This window comes from Rana temporaria, chromosome 1 (assembly GCF_905171775.1).
Source record: "Rana temporaria chromosome 1, aRanTem1.1, whole genome shotgun sequence".
Taxonomy (NCBI): Eukaryota; Metazoa; Chordata; class Amphibia; order Anura; family Ranidae; genus Rana; species Rana temporaria.
The window spans coordinates 156,797,657-156,817,346 of NC_053489.1; the positions used below are offsets into that span (position 1 = coordinate 156,797,657).

At 45.9% G+C, this 19,690-nt stretch overlaps 1 protein-coding gene across 1 annotated transcript in view; it reads left to right on the forward strand.

Moving 5' to 3' along the window:
- The first annotated feature begins 496 nt into the window (after positions 1 to 496).
- Positions 497 to 19,690, forward strand: part of LMNB1 (lamin B1) — a 31,781-nt gene continuing 12,587 nt past the window's right edge. The window contains exon 1 of the mRNA XM_040344661.1: positions 497 to 1,280. Within this exon, the coding sequence (XP_040200595.1) occupies positions 922 to 1,280 (359 nt within the window). The 5' untranslated portion in view covers positions 497 to 921. The remainder of the gene's footprint in view (positions 1,281 to 19,690) is intronic.

A 19,690-nucleotide genomic window follows, 5' to 3' on the forward strand; every position in this document is an offset into this window, starting at 1 on the left:
TTGAGTACCTGCACCTCTTTTGGCCCACTTAAAGTACTGCTTTTAACCCTTTATTCGGCCACTTTTTTACGGGCGCTGGCAGTGTGAAAGGGCTCTTATTGAATTGAGTCATCTCATTATTTTGTGGTATTTACCTCAAATTCAATATTTGACTCTTTTATTATTGCATGTGATAATAAAAACCAACGAATAATTGTTAGTGAATTGCGATGTGTGACTTCCTGCAGACGGTTAGCGTGTAGCACACAATGCTGTAGTGTAGTACGCAGTCACACAGGGAAGACTGCAGGCTTGTGCTGGACATTGTTTAGATTGATGTGTGACTGTGAATGCATCTTTCAATGTCCTCACACGCATCAGCCCAGCCAATGGGAGCCCCGAGCATGCGAGGTCACACCCCCCAATCTCCTCATTCCCCGGGCGGGGCTCCTCCCCCCTCCCTCCATTGTATATTCGCGCCTCCTCCCCCGCCTCGCTAAGCCTTCAATTTGAATCTTCTAGCAGACAGTCGCTGATTGGCCGCGGGGTACCACGTGCACGTTCTGGCGCCATATTGAGACCAAGCCTCTGCCTGAGTCTGGCGGGGAGATCATTTGCTGGTGTATTGTTGGGCACGCTGCAATTCATTTTTACGATTTGAATTAAAGCCACGAAGAGGCTTCCGTGGTCGGGCTCCACTGGGACGGATTTGATTGGCTGGTTCGACCTTACGCGGGATTTCGTTTGTTTAGCCGACCGTGTGGAGTTTTTTTCTCTTTGTAGCGCGCGGTGGACGACCCCTGGATCACGTGACTTGGGGAGCACACTGCCCCTCCCTCCAGCACCTCAAGTTCATTGTAACCAGCCGACCGGTCACGTGACGGGCACCCCCGGTCACCTCACTGAACCCGAACACCGAGTCTTCTCCTTCCTCAGAGCCTCATGGCGACCTCGACTCCCAGCAACCCCCGGCACTCCAGCCGCCGCAGCGGCATGAGCACCCCGCTCAGCCCGACCCGCATCTCCCGGCTACAGGAGAAAGAGGACCTGCGAGAGCTCAATGACCGCCTGGCCGTCTACATAGACAAGGTGCGGAGCCTGGAGAGCGAGAACAGCGTGCTACAACTACAAGTCACCGAGCGGGAGGAGGTCCGGAGCCGGGAGGTCTCCGGCATCAAGGATCTCTATGAGACTGAACTGGCCGATGCCCGCCGGACCCTGGACGACACGGCCCGGGAGAGAGCCAAGCTACAGATAGAAGTAGGCAAGCTGAGGGGCGACTACGAGCAGATCCAGAGCAGGTGAGTCCGGCATCCATTCACACAATGGGCTCCATTCACACATACGCCAGTGTTTAATAAGAGGGATCCAATGAGGGGTGATGGTGACAGTCACATGGCCTAATCGCTGAGCCCTATGACAGTGCCATGCACCCACCTCTGACTGGGGGGAGAGGTATGCTTTACTGTGCTATTGTCTGCTATCTAGATCTGTACATCGCTGGTCTGTCCTCATCTAATCACTTCATAACCCTCCCTCCCTCGCGGGCCTGTGCTCATCTAATCACTGTATACCCCCCCCCCCCTATTGCTGGTCTGCCCTCATCTAATCACTGTATTCCCCCCCCCCATCGCTGGTCTGCCCTCATCTAATCACTGTATACCCCCCCCATCGCTGGTCTGCCCTCATCTAATCACTGTATACCCCCCCCATCGCTGGTCTGCCCTCATCTAATCACTGTATACCCCCCCCCCCTATTGCTGGTCTGCCCTCATCTAATCACTGTATCACCCCCCCCCCCAATCGGGGGTCTATCCTCATATAATCACTTTTTCCCCTCCCCCCCAATCGCGGGTCTGTCCTCATCTAAACACTCTATACCCCCCAAATCACTGGTCTGTCTTCCAAATGCTCTATTGCAACCCCATCACTTTCCTGTCCTCATCTAAATGTTGCCCCCCCCCCCCCCAATCGCTGGTCTGTCCCCTCTACCCCCCAAATCATTGGTCTGTCCTAATATAAATGCTCTTGCGCACCCCCCCCCCCAAATCATTGGTCTGTCCTCTAAACAGTCTCTCGCCCTCCCAATAACTGGTAAGTTGTCTAAATGCTCTATTACACACCCCCTCCAAATCACTGGTCAGTCCATGTAAAGCGCTCTACCCCTCAAATCACTGGTCATTCCTCGTTGCCTAAATGCCATCGTTTGTTCCTTCTCCAGCCAGGAAATCGGGTTCGTCTGGTTCCCCTCCCCCTCCTTCCATACATGAGTGTAATCGGTAGGGTTGGTCTACTAAAGGAGCTCATTTTTCACTGCAGCTTATCGGAGCTGTATTTACTTCAACCTTCTACAGTCTATCACAGATTACACTGTATTGAACACAAAAGCAAACCCTTATATTTCAGCTTACTAATTCTTAGGAGTGGGGCAGTTTAACCTGGGGATCAGAGCAAGCTGTCTTGCAGAACTTGGACCAACCACTTACCACCGTTGAGTGATTACAATGATCAGCTTTTATTTATATGCAAGGCCTTTTATCCCAAAAGGGACAGTTGTATCCAAGGTCGGTGTTCTATCCAGAAATGCCCTCCGTCGCAAAATCACTCCAGCAGCTGATATCTTGATCAGCTGGTGTGGCATCAACACGGCGCAGATTGTCGGAGCCAGTATCTGCCATGGAGCTATTTTGTTCTCCCTGTGGGGGAAGGGGAGCGGTCCCTGCTGGGAGAACAGTGGTATTGCTAGAAATCCAACATGCTGGATGTACCCCAAGTCGATTGACTTTGTTGTAATCAGTCTGCCCATACATGGATCAAATCTCAGCCGGTCCTTGCTGAAGCAGCCAACATTCAAACAGTCTATAGCTATAGTTATGGAGAAAAAAAACGTATGCAGCCATCGCATCTAATGTGGCAAATCCCAATGTATTTTGTGCCCATAGCCCTGCACACGTGTCTGTGGGTCCAAGCCCCTGATTCCTCTAAATCTCAGATGTTCAGTGAGCACCGGTTACTTAGTCACACCATGTCCATTGAGCTGTGCTTTTCTGTGTGTCAGTTCAGACACTTGGGGTGGGGATTCCCTTTCGGGGGGGGGGGGGGGGGCAGGGCACTGCAGACACAATCGTTTTATATTGTGTTTGGGGGTAAACAATTGACTTGATGGTTTTGGTGTGCAGAGGGTTAAGTTTCATGCATTAGATTTGTAGCCTGTTAATAGACTTATTGTTTTGGTGGCTGAAGCCCTGTCAGTGAGTTGGGTGTTCCCCCTCCCCCTGCTCATTCAATTCTCTCCAGAGCAGTAACATTGATGTCATTTTGCTCACACCCACCACACTTCCTCCCAGGCTGACGAGCACTGATCTTCTTGGCGCTAAATTGCCTTTTCACTGTTAATTTTTTTAATATGTCAGTTCTAGCATAGTCAGTCTTGAGCTAGATGGTATTTCTTGTTTGTAGTTTTTTGTGTTTTTTAGGATTGTTTGACTAGGATAATGACTCTTTGCACTTGTACAAATATTTGTGGCAAACTCCTTGTATTGAGTTGGGACACATGACATGGTTTCTGTTGGGGAAAACCTGGAGGTCATCTCTAAAATCTTCCTGAAATAGAATATGGAAACTTGAGCCTGCAACACAACTTGTACTTTAAAAATAAATAAAACATGTAAAATTGAAGCAGATAGACAAGGTTGTTGTCCATAATATGTTTGCTGTTATCCTGACTTACCAATAGGAAATGCAATCTTGAATTTGCTGGGAGGGGGGGGGGTTCAGCAATACTTTCATTACTTTCATGTTCTGTTATGCCATCTATAGTTTATGAAACTGTAGATGGAATAAATGACAAGTCTCTCTAGCAGATTTTGTTTGTGTATGCATCGTAACCTTTTATTTGTAGGTCTTGTCCAGTGTAGCGCCCCCCCTACTTTCAGTACGGGCGCTATACTAAAATTAGTGGGGAATGGGAGGGTTAATTTACTCCCATTCACTAATTGTGGAAATTTAGGCTGCCATTTCCAGAATTTGTCCTGTAGGTCAGTCTGCGCTCCAGGGGTGCGTTATCACCCCTGGGCGGCAGTTGGTGCTAGAGGGATTCTGGGGAACCCACCTTCTTCCAGCAGCCAATCGGAGGAGTTTCTCCCTTGTTGGGCATGCTGGGAGGGGGGATATATCTGTGGCGGCCGCTTTTGGCGGGTTCTTGCGGGGCCAGAGTTCCAGGTGGGGTATTCACCTTCAGGGTACGCGCATCCATGGGCCCCGCCACCGCGTCCTGCCAGGCTGAGTTCAGGCATCATGCAGAGCCTCACCCTAACAATGAAAGGGGTTCCAGCGACTTGCTGGGTCCCAACCTTCTGCTGAGAGGATCATAAGCCGTGAGCTGTATGGTGGGGAGTTGGCTCGGGAACACCTAGAACTAGAGGTTGTCCTGGAGACCTAGACGAACCATCGGGGATCCGGTCACCACACCGTATGACGGGTATGCTCAAGCTGTCAGTGGGTAACATTGATTGAACTAACTGGATTTGCTCAAACTGTTTTTCACAAATCCTAAATTGTCTAGCCTGTGGCAAAGGCCCGAGCCAGGCCTGTGGTAGAGGTTTGTTTCCTCCCAGTGATCTAAAAGTGGCGCTCCGGCTGCCAGGCCTGAGATAGTTGCCTGTCCGGGGGCACTTTACCCACCCTGATTGGGTGGAGAGGAATTGAGTTTGACTATTGCTGAGAGCAGGCTTGCTCTCTCCTGAAATCCAAGGCCTGATACTAAAGTTCTTCTACGCTCATCAACTTTTCTCTATCGTGTCATGTTGATGTTGGGCCTTGGATTAAAGCATTGAAACTAAATTTGTGTCTGGACACTTGCTCTTTATTCGCGCTCACACAAGTCACCCCTAGATCAAGTCAAGTAGGCAACTTGGAAAGCTGGTCCCAAACTAACCAGCGGCTCCTTCGGGGGTAAGCGCTACATCAGTAAGTTGTTTCGCTTCCAGTTACAGGACAACTGTTGAAGCAGTGCTGTCACCCTGTGGCTAGAGTTTTCTTGAATGGAAATGGATGTTTAGCAGGATTCTGCGGGAGGTCCTCGGGGAGTTTGCCACTGTTGCGGAATTTACCGTGCCTGGCATAGGCTGCCAGCATGTATGGGACTTCTACTTTTACAATGTCTCTAGCTGCCTCTATGGAATTGCACAGAGGCCACGAACCTCCTATTTTTTGGGTTCCCCAGTGGCGATCCTGGCTTCTCTCCTCTGTCAAGTACCCCCATGCACCTGAGCTCTGCGCCTGCATCCATTGACAGACAGTGGAACTCGGCCCGCTCCCTCGTCACTGGCTTTGACAGCACTCGGAGTCAATTGCTCCTGCTGCCCCAGCAAGACGAAGACGTGAGGAGAGCTGCTGATGTGAACTGGGCTGGATCAAATGAGGGCTCAAGTGTGTAAAGGGGTCGGTTGGTGAGTGCTGACACCAAAAACAAAATTAACTTTATGCCTTAAAGTGACTGTAAAGTCACATGTTTTTTTAAATAGAAAAAATGTACTTGTCTGCTGTGTAGTGGTTTTGGCACAGATCAGTCCAGATCCTTTAGTGTTCCTGACGAGTGCCCCCCCCCCCAGCACGCAGCTTGCTATGGGGGCAACCTGTGCAAAGCCTCGGCTCTGTTTGTCCATTCAGACGGAGCCACCAGCTAGGTTCCACCCCCTTCTCTCCTCGTTGGCTCACTGAGTTTGACAGCAGCGGGAGCCAATGGCGCTCCACTGCCCTCTCTGACAATGAGAAGTAGAGTTCTGAGCAGCCCAGTCTCTTGTGCAACGTCGCTGGGTATAGCTTGGCTCAGGTAAGTATTAGGGGAGCTGCTGCACACAGGTTTTTCAATCTTATTGCATTGAATGCATTAGGGTAAACCAGGGTTTGACAAATTTGCTTGGAATCTGGGAGCCAGCTAAAAATTAGGAGCCAGATAACGCGCCCTGTCCCGCCAAGCTCGCGCACAGAAGGTGAGGTATCGCCGCGAATGGTAGAGCAATAATTCTAGCCCTAGACCTCTTCTGTAACTCAAAACATGCAACCTGTAGAATTTTTTAAACTATGGAGATTTTTAAAGGGTAAGTTTGTCGCCATTCCACGAGCGGACACAATTTTGAAGCGTGACATGTTGGGTATCATTTTACTCGGCGTAACATTATCTTTCATAATATAAAAAAAATTGGGCTGACTTTACTTTTTTGTTTTAATTAGGTGTATTTTTTCCCTAAAGTGCACTTGTAAGACCGCTGCGCAAATACAGTGTGACAAAGTATGAGTGCACGTGCCAATGTCGTATATAGTAAATATCTCCTAAGCTGTGCACATTTAGGAGATATTTACAGTACCTATAGGCAGGGTGTTTTGTCTTTTTGTTTTTTTTTTAATCGCTAGTAAAAATGCTTGCTTTAAATCCACAATTTTTTTTAATCATAATTTTTAAAGCGCAACTGATCTGTGCCGCAGCGGCTCCTCTTACCTGCTGTTGTCTCACCGACAGTCCCATTCCCTTTAATGGGAAGGCTTGTGATGCAGCAGTGGCAGAAAGTGAGTGAGTGGATGCCCGCTAACAGGTGCTGCCATGATGGATCTCAAATGACAGGTACTTTTTAAATGTAAGAACTTATTTTTGCTGGTATTTTTAATATTTGCAAACAAAATGCAGGTTTCCTATTTTTAGAATGAGCTGTCAGGTTAGTAAAATGGCAATATCCGAACCAATTCAATCGTACAGTTTGCAGTGTACATGGATTTCCAAAACAATGGATTATTCAAGAACTTTGTTTTATCTCATGGTCACTGAAAATGCAATGTATGTTATCTCAGCTTGGATTCATTGAGTTTACCAACAAATTGTAAATATTGCAGAATATACAGCCTCATGCTACTACATAACGAAGCTCCAAGCTCTTTTAACATTGCTTTATATCCACCCTGCTATTTATATGTAGCACGTTCTCTGCAAAAGTGTAGCAGACAATGTAGCTATGCGTGACATTCTGTACATATGGTCAGCCTGTGATTACACAGGCAGCCATACCCCCTGGGCCCCTAGCTGTAGATTGACAGCAGCACCTGAATAGAGAATTGTCAATACAGCATTTAGCACGGCAACTGACTGCGCATCCTGCAGAGCCCAGGAGACTGTAACCCAGCAGCCATGTGACCTCCAAGTTTAAATTCAGCAAATTTTTTAGGCAATTGTAACACATTTTTTTTAATTTATACTGCAGTGTTTGTGGGTTGTGTGCTAAGACTTTACAAAGTCCGTAGGCTTTAGGGCCTGTTCACACCATTTTTATTGAATGACCGCATTGAACATGATTGGGTCTTGGTGTTGCCTCTACAGTAGCATGTTGTCTGGTGTACAACAAAAATTGACCCCTAACTGGAAACTGTTCTTCCTTTCAAATGTGCAGTTTGGTGTGTTGGCTTCTTGCTTACTCAGCGGGTTATGTCAGTTTAGGAGGCTGGGATTGGGTGACTTAACTTGCTGCACCCTGGTCAGTATTTGCTGTGGCAGCTGCTGCTGGAATGTTGCCCAGTTTGTAATGTGATCTTTCACAGCTGAACTTCATTTTCATTGCAGTGTAAAATGCTGTGCTTGAATGCATCCTCCAGCTAATGTGCTTTCAGGTTTGCTTGCTTATAGAATTGCCATCAGCGAATGGGTACCGGTACTTTAAGCTGGGTTTTCAGAGTGATCGTAAATTAACAAAATCACTATTTTGCCGTATGCTCAGTCTTGCAGGTAACTAGGTTAAAGCGGAGGTTCACCCTAAACAATTTTCTAACATTACATTGTGCTCACTTCCAACATTGACAGTGTGCTTTATTTATTTTTGTTGTTGGGCAGATTAAATAACACCAATTGCTGCAAAAACGCATTACATGCTTCTCCATTGAAGTATATTGAACCAAAAAAAAGTCCTTACTCTTTCCAAATAACGCAGCAGCTGGAAAAAAATCATGGATGTGAACGTGTCCCATAGGAAATTATGTAAATGAACTGTAGTGTTTATGCAAAAAGCACCAAAAAACACATAGGTGTGACCCAGGCCTGAGATTTTTAGTAACATAATGGGGGTTAAAAAAAACTAAAATTGGTACAAAAAGAGCAAATCGCTACTGTAAGGGGTTCATGTTTTACCGTGGGACAGTGACTGTAATATTTACAGTAGATTTGCCCTTTTTGTACTATAAAGGGCCATTTTTTTTAACCTCTTTACGTTACTGGCCAATCAATTATTATGAAGAGTAATTAATTTCATAATTGATTAGTTGTCGATTATTCGATTAGTTGTTTCGGCCCTAAATGAGTGGTTATGTGCGTTACTGTTGCCTTTCTATCATATCGAACCAGTTTGCCCATTCTGACCTCAGGGCATTATTGTCCACACAACCACCTCTGTTGTAAAATGTGGAGATGGTTGCACATGAAAATCCCAAGAGATCAGCAGTTTTTGAACTACAATGTTCAAAGTCCCTTAAATCCCCATTCTGATCGGTTTGAACTTCAAGTCGCATTCACCATGTCTAGATGCCTAAATGCTTCAATTTTGCTGACTATTTGTTGCCAAGCAATTAAACGGGTGTACCTAAAGTGGCCGGTGATGGTTTGTTGCAGGTATTGTGGTGATTATATTTTTCCAGCACTGATATTTTTGTTTCTGGAGTTTTGCTATACTATAGCAGATGTTCACATTTTATTTTACTTGGTTGGTTTTAGGAGATTGGTGTGCAATATAAGGATTTGCCTGGTTTTTAGGTATGTGTGTGTGTATATTGTGACCATGCTCTAAATATTAACCCTAATCTAACCACTTTTTTCCCCTTAAAGTGCATGTAAACCCCAAAAAATTTGACACATTGTACAGTATAATATTTCCTGTCTTGCCACACAGAGTTAATCCAGCTCTGAACAATCCTCTTTTCTTGTTCATTGAAATAAAACGGACTTGCAGAGAAAAACCTTAGTACCTTCTGTCCCCTTGCTGTGAAGGACAGGTTATTTACGTATTTAATGCACTAGCTTCAGACAGGCATTATTTTTTAATTCCCACCTCTTTTCTGAAGTCATGTGGTTACTTTTCTGGATGTTGGTGATAACAGAAATCGGTGTAAGAAAAAATGCATGTTGACAAGGGGAGTGAAGAGGTGGGCGGGGAGTCTACTGATATCATGACTCCACCTACCAAGCTCCAGACAACAGATCCACCCACATAATCTGCAGTTTCTCAGGTCTCATAACAGAGGGGAGACATTTGACAGGTAAGGATACATGCAGGAGGCATGTATATCCTTAAAGATCAACACTATGAGTGGGATTACATCAACTTGAAGCCCTGGTTCACATTGATGCTACTTTGAAATCGTGCTACTTCACATGAAGTAGCACGATTTTAAAGTAGCAAGGTCAGCATGATTTCAGCTGCTACTTGATAGGCATCTGTGTGGCTTCATACACAGATGTCTATTGAAATCGCACCTGAAATCAGCAAAAGTAGTGCAGGAACTACTTTTGCAAATTGGTGCAGCACCACAAAATCAGTGTCGCACCAATTGGAACAGTGCCATTGCCTCCAATAGGCTGTGACTTATGCGATTTGATCTCAAATCGCATGACGAATCGCTCCAATGTGAACCTAGGCTAAAGCATTCTTTAAATTAAGATAAGAAAGCCCTTTGTGGCCGATCTCTATACAGCAATGTCCACCTGATTGGCTGAGACACAGCAGCAGTGACATTGGCTCAGGCTGCTGTCAGTTTGCTGATCAGCGGAGAGGGTGGGGCTGAACCACGGCTCAATGTCTGAATCGACAGATTTATGGCTTGGGTTCCCCATTCCAAGCTGCTTGCTTTTGTGCCCCTCAACAGGAAGGAGGGGCAAGGAGCTCCAGCCAGGGGCCTGAGAAGAGGCTCTGGGCTTCCCTGTGCAAAAAAATCACTGCACAGGGCAGGTAAGTATGACATGCATGTTATTTTAATTGAAGAAAAGGCTTTAGTATCACTTTAAGTAAACTTGTGTTTTCCCATGCAGTGCAGATGCACAAGTTCTCCTTAACCACACCCCCAACCCAGCAGCACGTGGATGATTTTTCTCTTTTTCCTTCATGCTCTATGTAGTCTTTAAGCATGATGTGTAAGGTGAAGTAATTCCTTATGTAGGGCTGTGACTTGAGTGTGAAAATGCTGCTGCTTGAATGTCGCCAAGCTCTATTGCATGATCTACAGTACCAATACCAAGTATCTTGTATTACCACAGTCTGTCTAGGACAGTGGTTCTCAACCTGGGGGTCGGGACCCCCTCGGGGGTCAAATGATGATTTGCCAGGCGTCACCGAATCCTGCACTGTTCCTGAAGCTTGCACCGCTTTCCCAGCCTTTTTGCAACCGCCCAGCAGGGCTGTCCCAGGAGCCTGTGGCCAACCAGCTGGGCTGTTCCTGGAGCCCACGGCCGCCCATTCAGTTCACGACATGGCTGGGGGGCAGAGACAAGAGGTCAGCTAACTGGTGAGGAATGTGACGTGGGAGGGGCTGGAGGAGACCTCAGATTTCCAGACACCACAAAGTCATTGACGCAGTGAAGCCGGAGACACAGTGGTTAACACTACCTGTGGTGATAGTTGCCATTAAAAGTCCCCACTACAGTTCTTAGATCAGCAAATGACCTTGATCAAGAGCACCTAATTTGGCTCATCCCAACTCCCCGCCAGCACTGCCACTCATCCCATTCCAACCCCCCCACCAAGGAGTAAGAAGGAAAATGCAGTCGGCGGCTATGCCTGCCGCTGTATCAAGGGAGCACGCCCGCAAAATCTTTCCGCCATGCGAGCTCGCTCGCATGAAGGTGGAAAGCTTTTGCAAGGAGGAGCCGAGACAGCCGCCGAGGGACCCCAGAAGACCGGATTCGGGGACCTTCTGTGCAAAACGAACTGCACAGTGGAGGTAAGTATAACATGTTTGTTATTTAAAAAAAGAAATAAAAATTCTGCCTTAGTGTCCCTTTAACTTATCGAAACGGCCAACTAATCGATTATGAAAATCGTTAGTTGCAGCCTTAGGCACTTGCCTGCGATGCCCCAGCTGGTGGAAGCATCCATCTATACCCCTCTTCCTCCCAGGGCCACGGACTCTGGCTGGAGTCTTATAACGTCACCCATGCGTGCGGGAGCCCAGTCACGGCATGGGCCCTATACAAATGTGTGCTCTCTAAACTGTGCATACGACGCTGTCGGCGCAAGTGTATATGTTAAGTATCTTCTAAATCGTACAGTTTTAGGAGATATTTCCAGTATTATGGTCTTATCTGTAGGGTAAAGTGGTTGTAAACCCTTGACTACTGGGCACTTAAAGCGGAGGTTCACCGGTAAATTGCTATTTTTACCCTTAGATGGATGCTCATTTTGTCTAGGGGAATCGGCTAGTTTTAAAATCGAATCCTGTACTTACCTTTTTAGAGAGCGATCTTCTCCGCCACTTCCGGGTATGGGCTGCGGGACTGGGCGTTCCTTTTTGATTGACAGTCTTCCGACGGTCGCATCCATCGCGTCACGATTTTCCGAAAGTAGCCGAATGTCGGTGCGCAGTATAGAGCCGCACAGACTTTCGGCTTCTTTCGGCTACTCGTGACGCGATGGATGCGACCGTTGGAAGACTGTCAATCAAGAAGGGACGCCCAGTCCTGAAGACCCATACCCGGAAGTGGCGGAGAAGATCGCCCTCTACAACGGTAAGTACTGCTCGGATTTTAAAACAACTAGCCCATTCCCCTAGACTAAATGAGCATCCATCTAAGGGTGAAAAAACATTTATTGGTGAACTCCGCTTTAAAACCACTTAATAACCAGACCAATTTTCAGTGCTCACATTTTGAATGACAATTACTCAGTCATACAACACTGTAACCAAATGAAATGTTTGTCCTTTGTCACACAAATAGAGCTTTCTTTTGGTGGTATTTAATCACTTTTTTTTTTTTTGTTTTGTTTTTTGCGCTATAACAGAAAAAAATTCTGCAAATTTTTTCTTTCTTTGTTTCTGTTATAAAATGTAGCAAATTTGTATTTTTTTGGCCAAATGTATACTGCTACATGGCTTTGGTAAAAAAATAATGTACAAATTGAGTACATTTGGTCTTTGTGAAAGTTATAGCGTCCACAAGCTATGGTGCCAATATCTGAAAATTTATCACACCTGAAGTACTGACGGCCTATCTCATTTCTTGAGACCCTAACATGCCAGAAAAGTACAAATACCCCCAAATGACCCCTTTTTGGAAAGAAGACATTCCAAGGTATTTAGAAAGAGGCATGTTGAGTTTTTTGAAGTTGTCATCTTTTCCCCTCAATTCTTTGCAAAATCAAGATTTTTTGTTTTTATTTTATTTTTCCCACTAAATTGTCCTATTAGCAGGTTATTTCTCACACAGAGCATATGCATACCACTAATAACACCCCAAAACACATTCTGCTATTCCTCCCGAGTATGGCGATACCACATGTGTGAGACTTTTACACAGCGTGGCCACATACAGAGGCCCAACATGCAGGGAGCACCATCAGGCGTTCTGGAGCACCCAGACCAATTCTGACATTCCTCTCCTACATGTAAATATCATCTATGTAATTTTCTGGCAAATGAACCCCAAAATATTTTTTTTTTTTTTTTTTTTAGCAAAGACCTTAGAGAATACAATGGCGGTCGTTGCAACTTTTTATCTCGCACAGTATTTGCGCAGCAATTTTTCGAACGCTTTCTTTGTTTTTTTACAGGGAAAAAAAGTTTGTCCTTTAAAAAAAACAGTAAAGTAAGCCCAATCTTTTTGCAAAATGTGAAAGATAAAGTTACGCGAGTAAATACCCAACATGTCACTCTTTAAATTGCAAACGCTTGTGGAATGGTGCCAAACTTTGCTACTTAAAAATCCCCATAGGCGACACTTTAAATATTTTTACTGGTTACGTGCTATTAGTTAGAGGTCTAGGGCCAAAATTATTGCGCTAACGTTACACCGTTTTCATATGTGGGCGTATGCGTTCGCTTCTGTATGCGAGCTCACGGGGACAGGGGTGCTTTAAAAATTTTTTTATTTTATTGTTCATTTTAGTTTTTTCCACAATTTTTTTTTTTTTATACCTATTACAAGGCATGTAAGCATGCCTTGTAATAGGAATATGGCATGACAGGTCCTCTTTACAGTGAGATGTGGAGTCAATAAGACCCCACATCTCACCACTAGGCTGGGAAGCCTGAAATAAAAAACAATCCTGGCTTTGATCGTAGCGGTGAGTCGGTAGGAGTGCTGCGGGAGGGGGGGGCATCCCTTCTCTCCTCTTGTACAAACGATCATGCGGCAGAACAGCTGCTAAGATCGTTCTTATGGTGTAGGGAATCACCGGCTGAAAAAGCTGATATCTGAATGATGCCTGTAGCTGCCGGCATCATTCAGATATCCCCACACAAAGTCAAGGATGTCATATGACGGCCGGCGGGCGGGAAGTGGGTATTGCAGGGTATGGCACTGTATTGGCAGGGATGGCTGGATCTGTGACTGCCACTGTCACAGATCCCCCAGCCCACAGTGCTGCTGCCTCCGCTCCCCCCCCCCCCCCACTCCTCTCACACTGTACTGATCAGTGCAGAGAGGGAGGAACCGGCGTCACATGGCGCCTGTTTGTTTACAAGTGATCGCTCCGTCATTGGACGGAGCGATCACGTGATAAACGGCTGCTACGGCTGGCGGCGATTTACTGTGATCGACCCGGTGGTCAGACTCCCGTGTGCGGGAGCGCGATTCTGGGAAAACGTTGTATAAGGTCTTCCCAGACTTAACCACCACCGAATAACGGCGGCAGGGTGGTTCCGTAAGTGGTTAATCCAGGCTGTTAATTGACAGCTAGGCTCCTGATTGGAAAACCAGTCTGTCAACTGTCACAAGTCTGGCTTCATTGATAAAAATGAAGACTTGTAGATGCACACTGCCACCTTCAGGCCACAGTTTTTTAATCTGTGGTGCCAAATGGTTATTAGAACTGTCGGCTACGGTTGCATTTTAACCAATTCCAATAATTGGTCTATAATTAAAATGGTGTAAGGTAATATATAAATGTTTTCTATATCATGTACCAAATCAAAGACTTGTATTAAAAAAATAAGATGTTCCTTAGATATGCTAATTGAAGTTGCAGTTGCAGCTAAATTTGGTGTAGGCATCAATGACTTTTGGTCATGAAGGGATGAAAAAGGCCCTCTACTGTACTGCACCCAAAAAGCAAGTGTTGTGTAAAACTAGTAAACGGTATTGCCCGTGGTCTCCCTGCAGCTGATCTTTTCACTATTGGACTTGAGCCTTCATACATGGCACTGTGGGTGGGTAGCCATCTTCTTTGAGGTGCAGGGCTTTGCTTTCTTATCAAAGCTGCTGCCAGTGGCTGGTGTGGAAGTATTTTAAAGTGTTACTAAACCCACAACAGAAAAATCGGTCTATTTGCAGTAAAAGCATGCTTGTTATACTGATGAACCCAAGGGGTAAATCGTGTGTGTGAGATCATCCCCTCCTTCCAGTCACCAATTCATCTCTGCACATTCTCAGTTTGGTGTACATTGGTAGGGTGCATGTGATTGGCACAGGGCCAATTGGCACCGTACAGACAGAGGATAAGTGGTCATGGGACAATGAAAAAAACTCTTACAAGCTTTATCCATTGCTCAGCCAGACACTGATGGAAGTCACGACTTCTATAGCTGCTGAAAAAAGGTATTTGGCAGTGTTTTTTTTTTTTTTTTTTTTTTTTTTAGTAAAAAAATAAAATAAAATTGCATTTTCATGTACTGTGGGAGACCAGATATAGTGAATGCAGGGTCCTGGGTTTAGTAACACTTTAATCGGTCAAGACCCGGACCATTATGCAGGTTAAGGACCTGACCCCTTTTTTGAGATTCGGCACTGCGTCGCTTTAACTGACAACTGCGTGGTCGTGCGAAGTGACTCCCAAACAATTTTTTTTTCACCCACCCCCACAAATGGAGCTTTCTTTTGGTGGTATTTGATCACCTCTGCAGGTTTTTTTTTTTTTTTTTTGGCGCTATAAACGAAAATAGAGCGACAATTTACCATCTATTTTTTACTTTTTGCTATAATAAATATCCTCAAAATATAAAGAGAATTTCCTCAGTTTGGGCTGTAAATATGCACTTCTTTACTGTGAAAATGACTGATGGGGTCAACCACTAGGGGGCGCTGTAGGGGTCAAGTGTGACCTCATGTGTTTCTTACTGTGGGGGGCGTGGCTGTACGTGTGACGTCCCTGATAGTCTGTTCCTTGTCATTAGGGATGAAAATCACTACCACAGAATAATGGTGCAGGTTTGTTTACGATCACGGGACACCGGCGACGACCGGGTTGCGAGCGCGCCGGCTGTCCTCTCCTGGGACACGGCTAGGTTCTTAAAGGGGACATGTACGCCCTTGTGCCCTGCCAGTCTGTCGCCGTATATCTACGTGCGCCACTTTAAAGTGGATGTAAACCCAATTCATGACATTTGAGCTGGGTGTAAAACTTGTATAGGGAGATTTGGTTCATCCCTGTGTATCTGAGGCTGTTCCATTCACTGGGTGTATGGAGTGTTTACATCCACTTTAAGAAGCAACCTGGGATTTACTGCAACATTGTAGCTGACAGATCAGACCCTTCAGGGGGAGGGGGCTCGATCAGGGAGATTGCTATTCCTAATCGCTAGCAACAGACTACCTCACTACTCCCCTGACAAAATGGGGATCTGTTTTCACTGGCAGATCCCTGTTCTACCTTGCTGTTGAGCAATCGTGGGTGGACATGGAGTCTGCCAGACCTGCTGATTGGCTCCCCTGTTGGCAAATGGGCACACAGATCACTATGCGCCAGACGGCGATTCTTGCAGGAGAGCCAACCTCCAACCTGACGTCCAGCCAAAGCTCATGTGGCTATATTTCTACTCTGGATCACTGGAGTGCAATTGGTTCTGCACTCTTGTGATCCATTTTTACCTGTCAGTGGGCTGAAGTCCACTGTCGGCTGACCTCATTGCTGGTTCAGGCTGAGGAATGATTAGGACTATATGGTTCGGATCTACCCAGGAGCCTTGACCGACACTTGGCTCATTCTCTCTGCCAGCCTCTCCCACCTCCTCCACAGCCCATTGCTTCAGTGGGGATGCTGATTTGGCAGGTCAGACAGCTGGGACAGACTGTCACCAGAGCTCTGCTCAGTGCGGCAGGGAGAACTGAGTGATCAGCAGTGTTTGATCGCTCAGTTCTCACCATTTGAGACGGGGGACAGATGCGACATCGCTGCTGCATCCACTGAGAAAAAAATGAACTCTTTAAACCATGCCCACTTTTCACTAGCTACATCCACTTAACTGTTGCATGCAGATTTCTGCCCTTTTACAAACTTCCTCATGGTATGAAGTGGAGCACTGCAGGCCATGGAGCATTGCACGCATTGTTTCTCTTTAGCAGCTGGCAAGCCTGATGAGGGAATGGAGACCAGGCCCCATATTCTACACCTTACCTTTGTTGGCAGATTGAGCTCCTATTAGTCCTACCTGGCAAAAAAACTGCGGTGTCAAAATCCTTAACCGTTTTGGGTTCTTACTAGATCAGAGGACATTTGCGGTCCTGAGCCCACAGGCAAGACTGTGTAGTCTTTGAAACATGAAAAGGAGGCAGGGTATTGCAAAGCTTGTTTTACACCCTGGCTTTAGCAGCTTTGGGTTTGTGTAAAATCCCCCTGCTAGCTGAGGGTTAATGGTACTTTTGGCAACAGATAACATTTATTTTACAATCTAACCATGGTTTAAGACTTTGTATAGGTGGGCAATTTGGTGCATTTTCACTTTTAGTAATTGGAAATTGTAAAGTGACAGCATTACTTAACCACTTAAGACCCGGACCTTTAGGCAGCTAAAGGACCTGGCCACTTTTTGCGATTCGGCACTGTCGCTTTAACTGACAATTGCGCGGTCGTGCGACGTGGCTCCCAAACAAAATTGGCGTCCTTTTTTCCCCACAAATAGAGCTTTCTTTTGGTGGTATTTGATCATCTCTGCGGTTTTTATTTTTTGCGCTATAAACACAAATAGAGCGACAATTTTGAAAAAAATGCAATATTTACTTTTTGCTATAATAAATATCCCCCAAAAATATATAAAACATTTTTTTCCTCAGTTTAGGCCGATACGTATTTTTGGTAAAAAAAAATCGCAATAAGCGTTTATCAATTTGGTTTGCGCAAAATGTATAGCGTTTACAAAATAGGGGATAGTTTTATTGCATTTTTATTATTTTTACTACTAATGGTGGCGATCAGCTTTTTTATTATTTTTTCTCGGACAATTTTGACACATTTTTGGGACTGTTGTAATTTTCACAGCAAAAAATGCATTGTTTATTGTGAAAATGACAATTGCAGTTTGGGAGTTAACCACAAGGGGGCGCTGAAGGGGTTAAGTGTTACCTCATTTGTGTTTCTAACTGTAGGGGGCTGTGGCTGTAGGTGTGACGTCATTGATCGTGTGTTCCCTTTTATAGGGAAACACAATCAATGACGGCTCCACTCACACTGCGTATTCCAGAGGAGTTAGCATTTTAATAGCTAATACAACGCCCTTTACACTATTGCAATCCATAATAGATGACCAAGGGCGCTACGTGTTTTTACTCCTGTAAAGTGGCAGGGATCTGTGTCATTGCCAACATTTACATACCCCCGCCATATGCACCTGACTGCTTAACTAAATTGGCCCAATTTATGGCCCCGCATTCTAATGTTCCAATATTAACAATGTGCTGGACAGGTTCTCGTCCCGTGTGAGAGACGGGGTGGGCATGGGTGGCCTGACTCCATTTGCTAAATTGGTCAGTGAACTGGGGCTGCGGGATGTCTGGAGGGTAAGGAACCCTGAGGCACGGGTCTATTTGTGTTATTCGGCTACTTATTGCTGTTTGTCACATAGATATATGTCTGGGAAATGCGGGGGCATAGGATAGGACAGTCTCGGTACTCTATGCCCCTAGGAATATTTCGGATCACTCCCCTCTTGTATTGGGCATTCAGTTCTCCCAGCGGACGCATAATAGACTGTGGAAGGTAAACCCTTTTTGGTTTGAGTTATTCCCAGCTCCTGATCCCATTTCTGGGGAGATTGTGGAATTCCTCTCTGTCAAGAGGCACTGCCGACCCCATGGTAGTATGGGATGCCTTGAAGGCCCGCATGAGGGGGCTTATCATTGGACAGATCTCTAATATTAAGACTAACACCAAGGAATGGGAAAATGCTGTTATGTACATGGCTAGTGAAGCAGAAACGCAATATGTTCAGAACAGTCAATGACCAGGCACTTATTGCCTCAGTGTTTACAGACTTTCAGGGATGTGTACACTTCTAAAGTGAATCCCACTGAGGCAGTCTCCCGCTTTCTGGACCAATGTGCCATGCCTAAGGCTACGGCTCAGGACGTGGTGATCCTGAATGCGCCACTCAAATTGGAGGAACTCTCATTGGCTGTGTCACAAATGGCGAATGGTAAGGCCCCTGGCACAGATTGATTTTGCCAATAGAAACTTATAAGAGATATGGTGAGACTAGTCGTCTTCCGGTCTCTTTGGGGGAAGCTGTGGTGGTGCTTCCTAAGCCAGGCAAGGACCCCCTGCAGCCTGACTCCTACAGGCCTATATCGTTGCTAAATTCTGATGTCAAAATATTAGTGAGGGTATTGGCAATTCGGCTCTCTACGGTTATATCTAGATTGGTCCATGTAGATCAATCTGGATTTATCCCTGCGCGGTCCACAGCGTTAAATATCAGGAGGTTTTTCTTAAATGTTCAGCTCCCAGTGGAGAATCCGGGAAATGGGGCGATTCGTTCTTGACGCTGCCAAGGCTTTTGAAAGCGTTGAGTGGAGATATCTTTTGGCAGTGCTAGATGGATTCGGACTGGGGGAGGGTTTCATAAAATGGATAAAACTTTTGTATGCAGCCCCAACAGCGAGGATTAGAATAAACAATATGATGTCGGAGGCTTTTTTTCCTTTGTTTGGGGGTACTAGGCAGGGGTGCTTTTTGTCACCCCTGCTTTTTGCCCTTGCGTTGGAACCCTTGGCCTCCTAGGATACGAGAGTCCCCTGACATAGTAGGATTTAGACGGAATCATGGAGAGGATAAGTTGTCATTGTACGCGGACAATGTATGCGCTGATGTACCGGAGGATACGGATGGATTCCTGCTTGCAGCAATGCAACTCATCGAACGGTTTGGGGAGTTATCTGGTTTTGCCATTAAAGCGGGGGTTCACCCTATAAAATAAAAATACAATTTTTTTTTTCTTCTAGCCTAAAATTCGGCATTGTAGCGCGAGCTACAGTATGCCGGTCTTAATTTTTTTATCGCCGTACTCGGTGTAATCGTACATAGTAGATTCCGACTGCCCACGGGGAATGGGCGTTCCAATCCAGACGGAAGGTGATTGACGGCCGGCTCTGGCGAGTCACACTTCTCCGGAAATAGCCGAAATAGGCTTGGCTCTTCACGGCGCCTGTGCATAGTCTGTGCGCAGGCGCCGTGAAGAGCCGAGACCTACTCCGGCTGTCTTCGGGTGACGTGCCAGAGCCGGCCGTCAATCACCCTCCCTCTTGAAAGGAACGCCCATT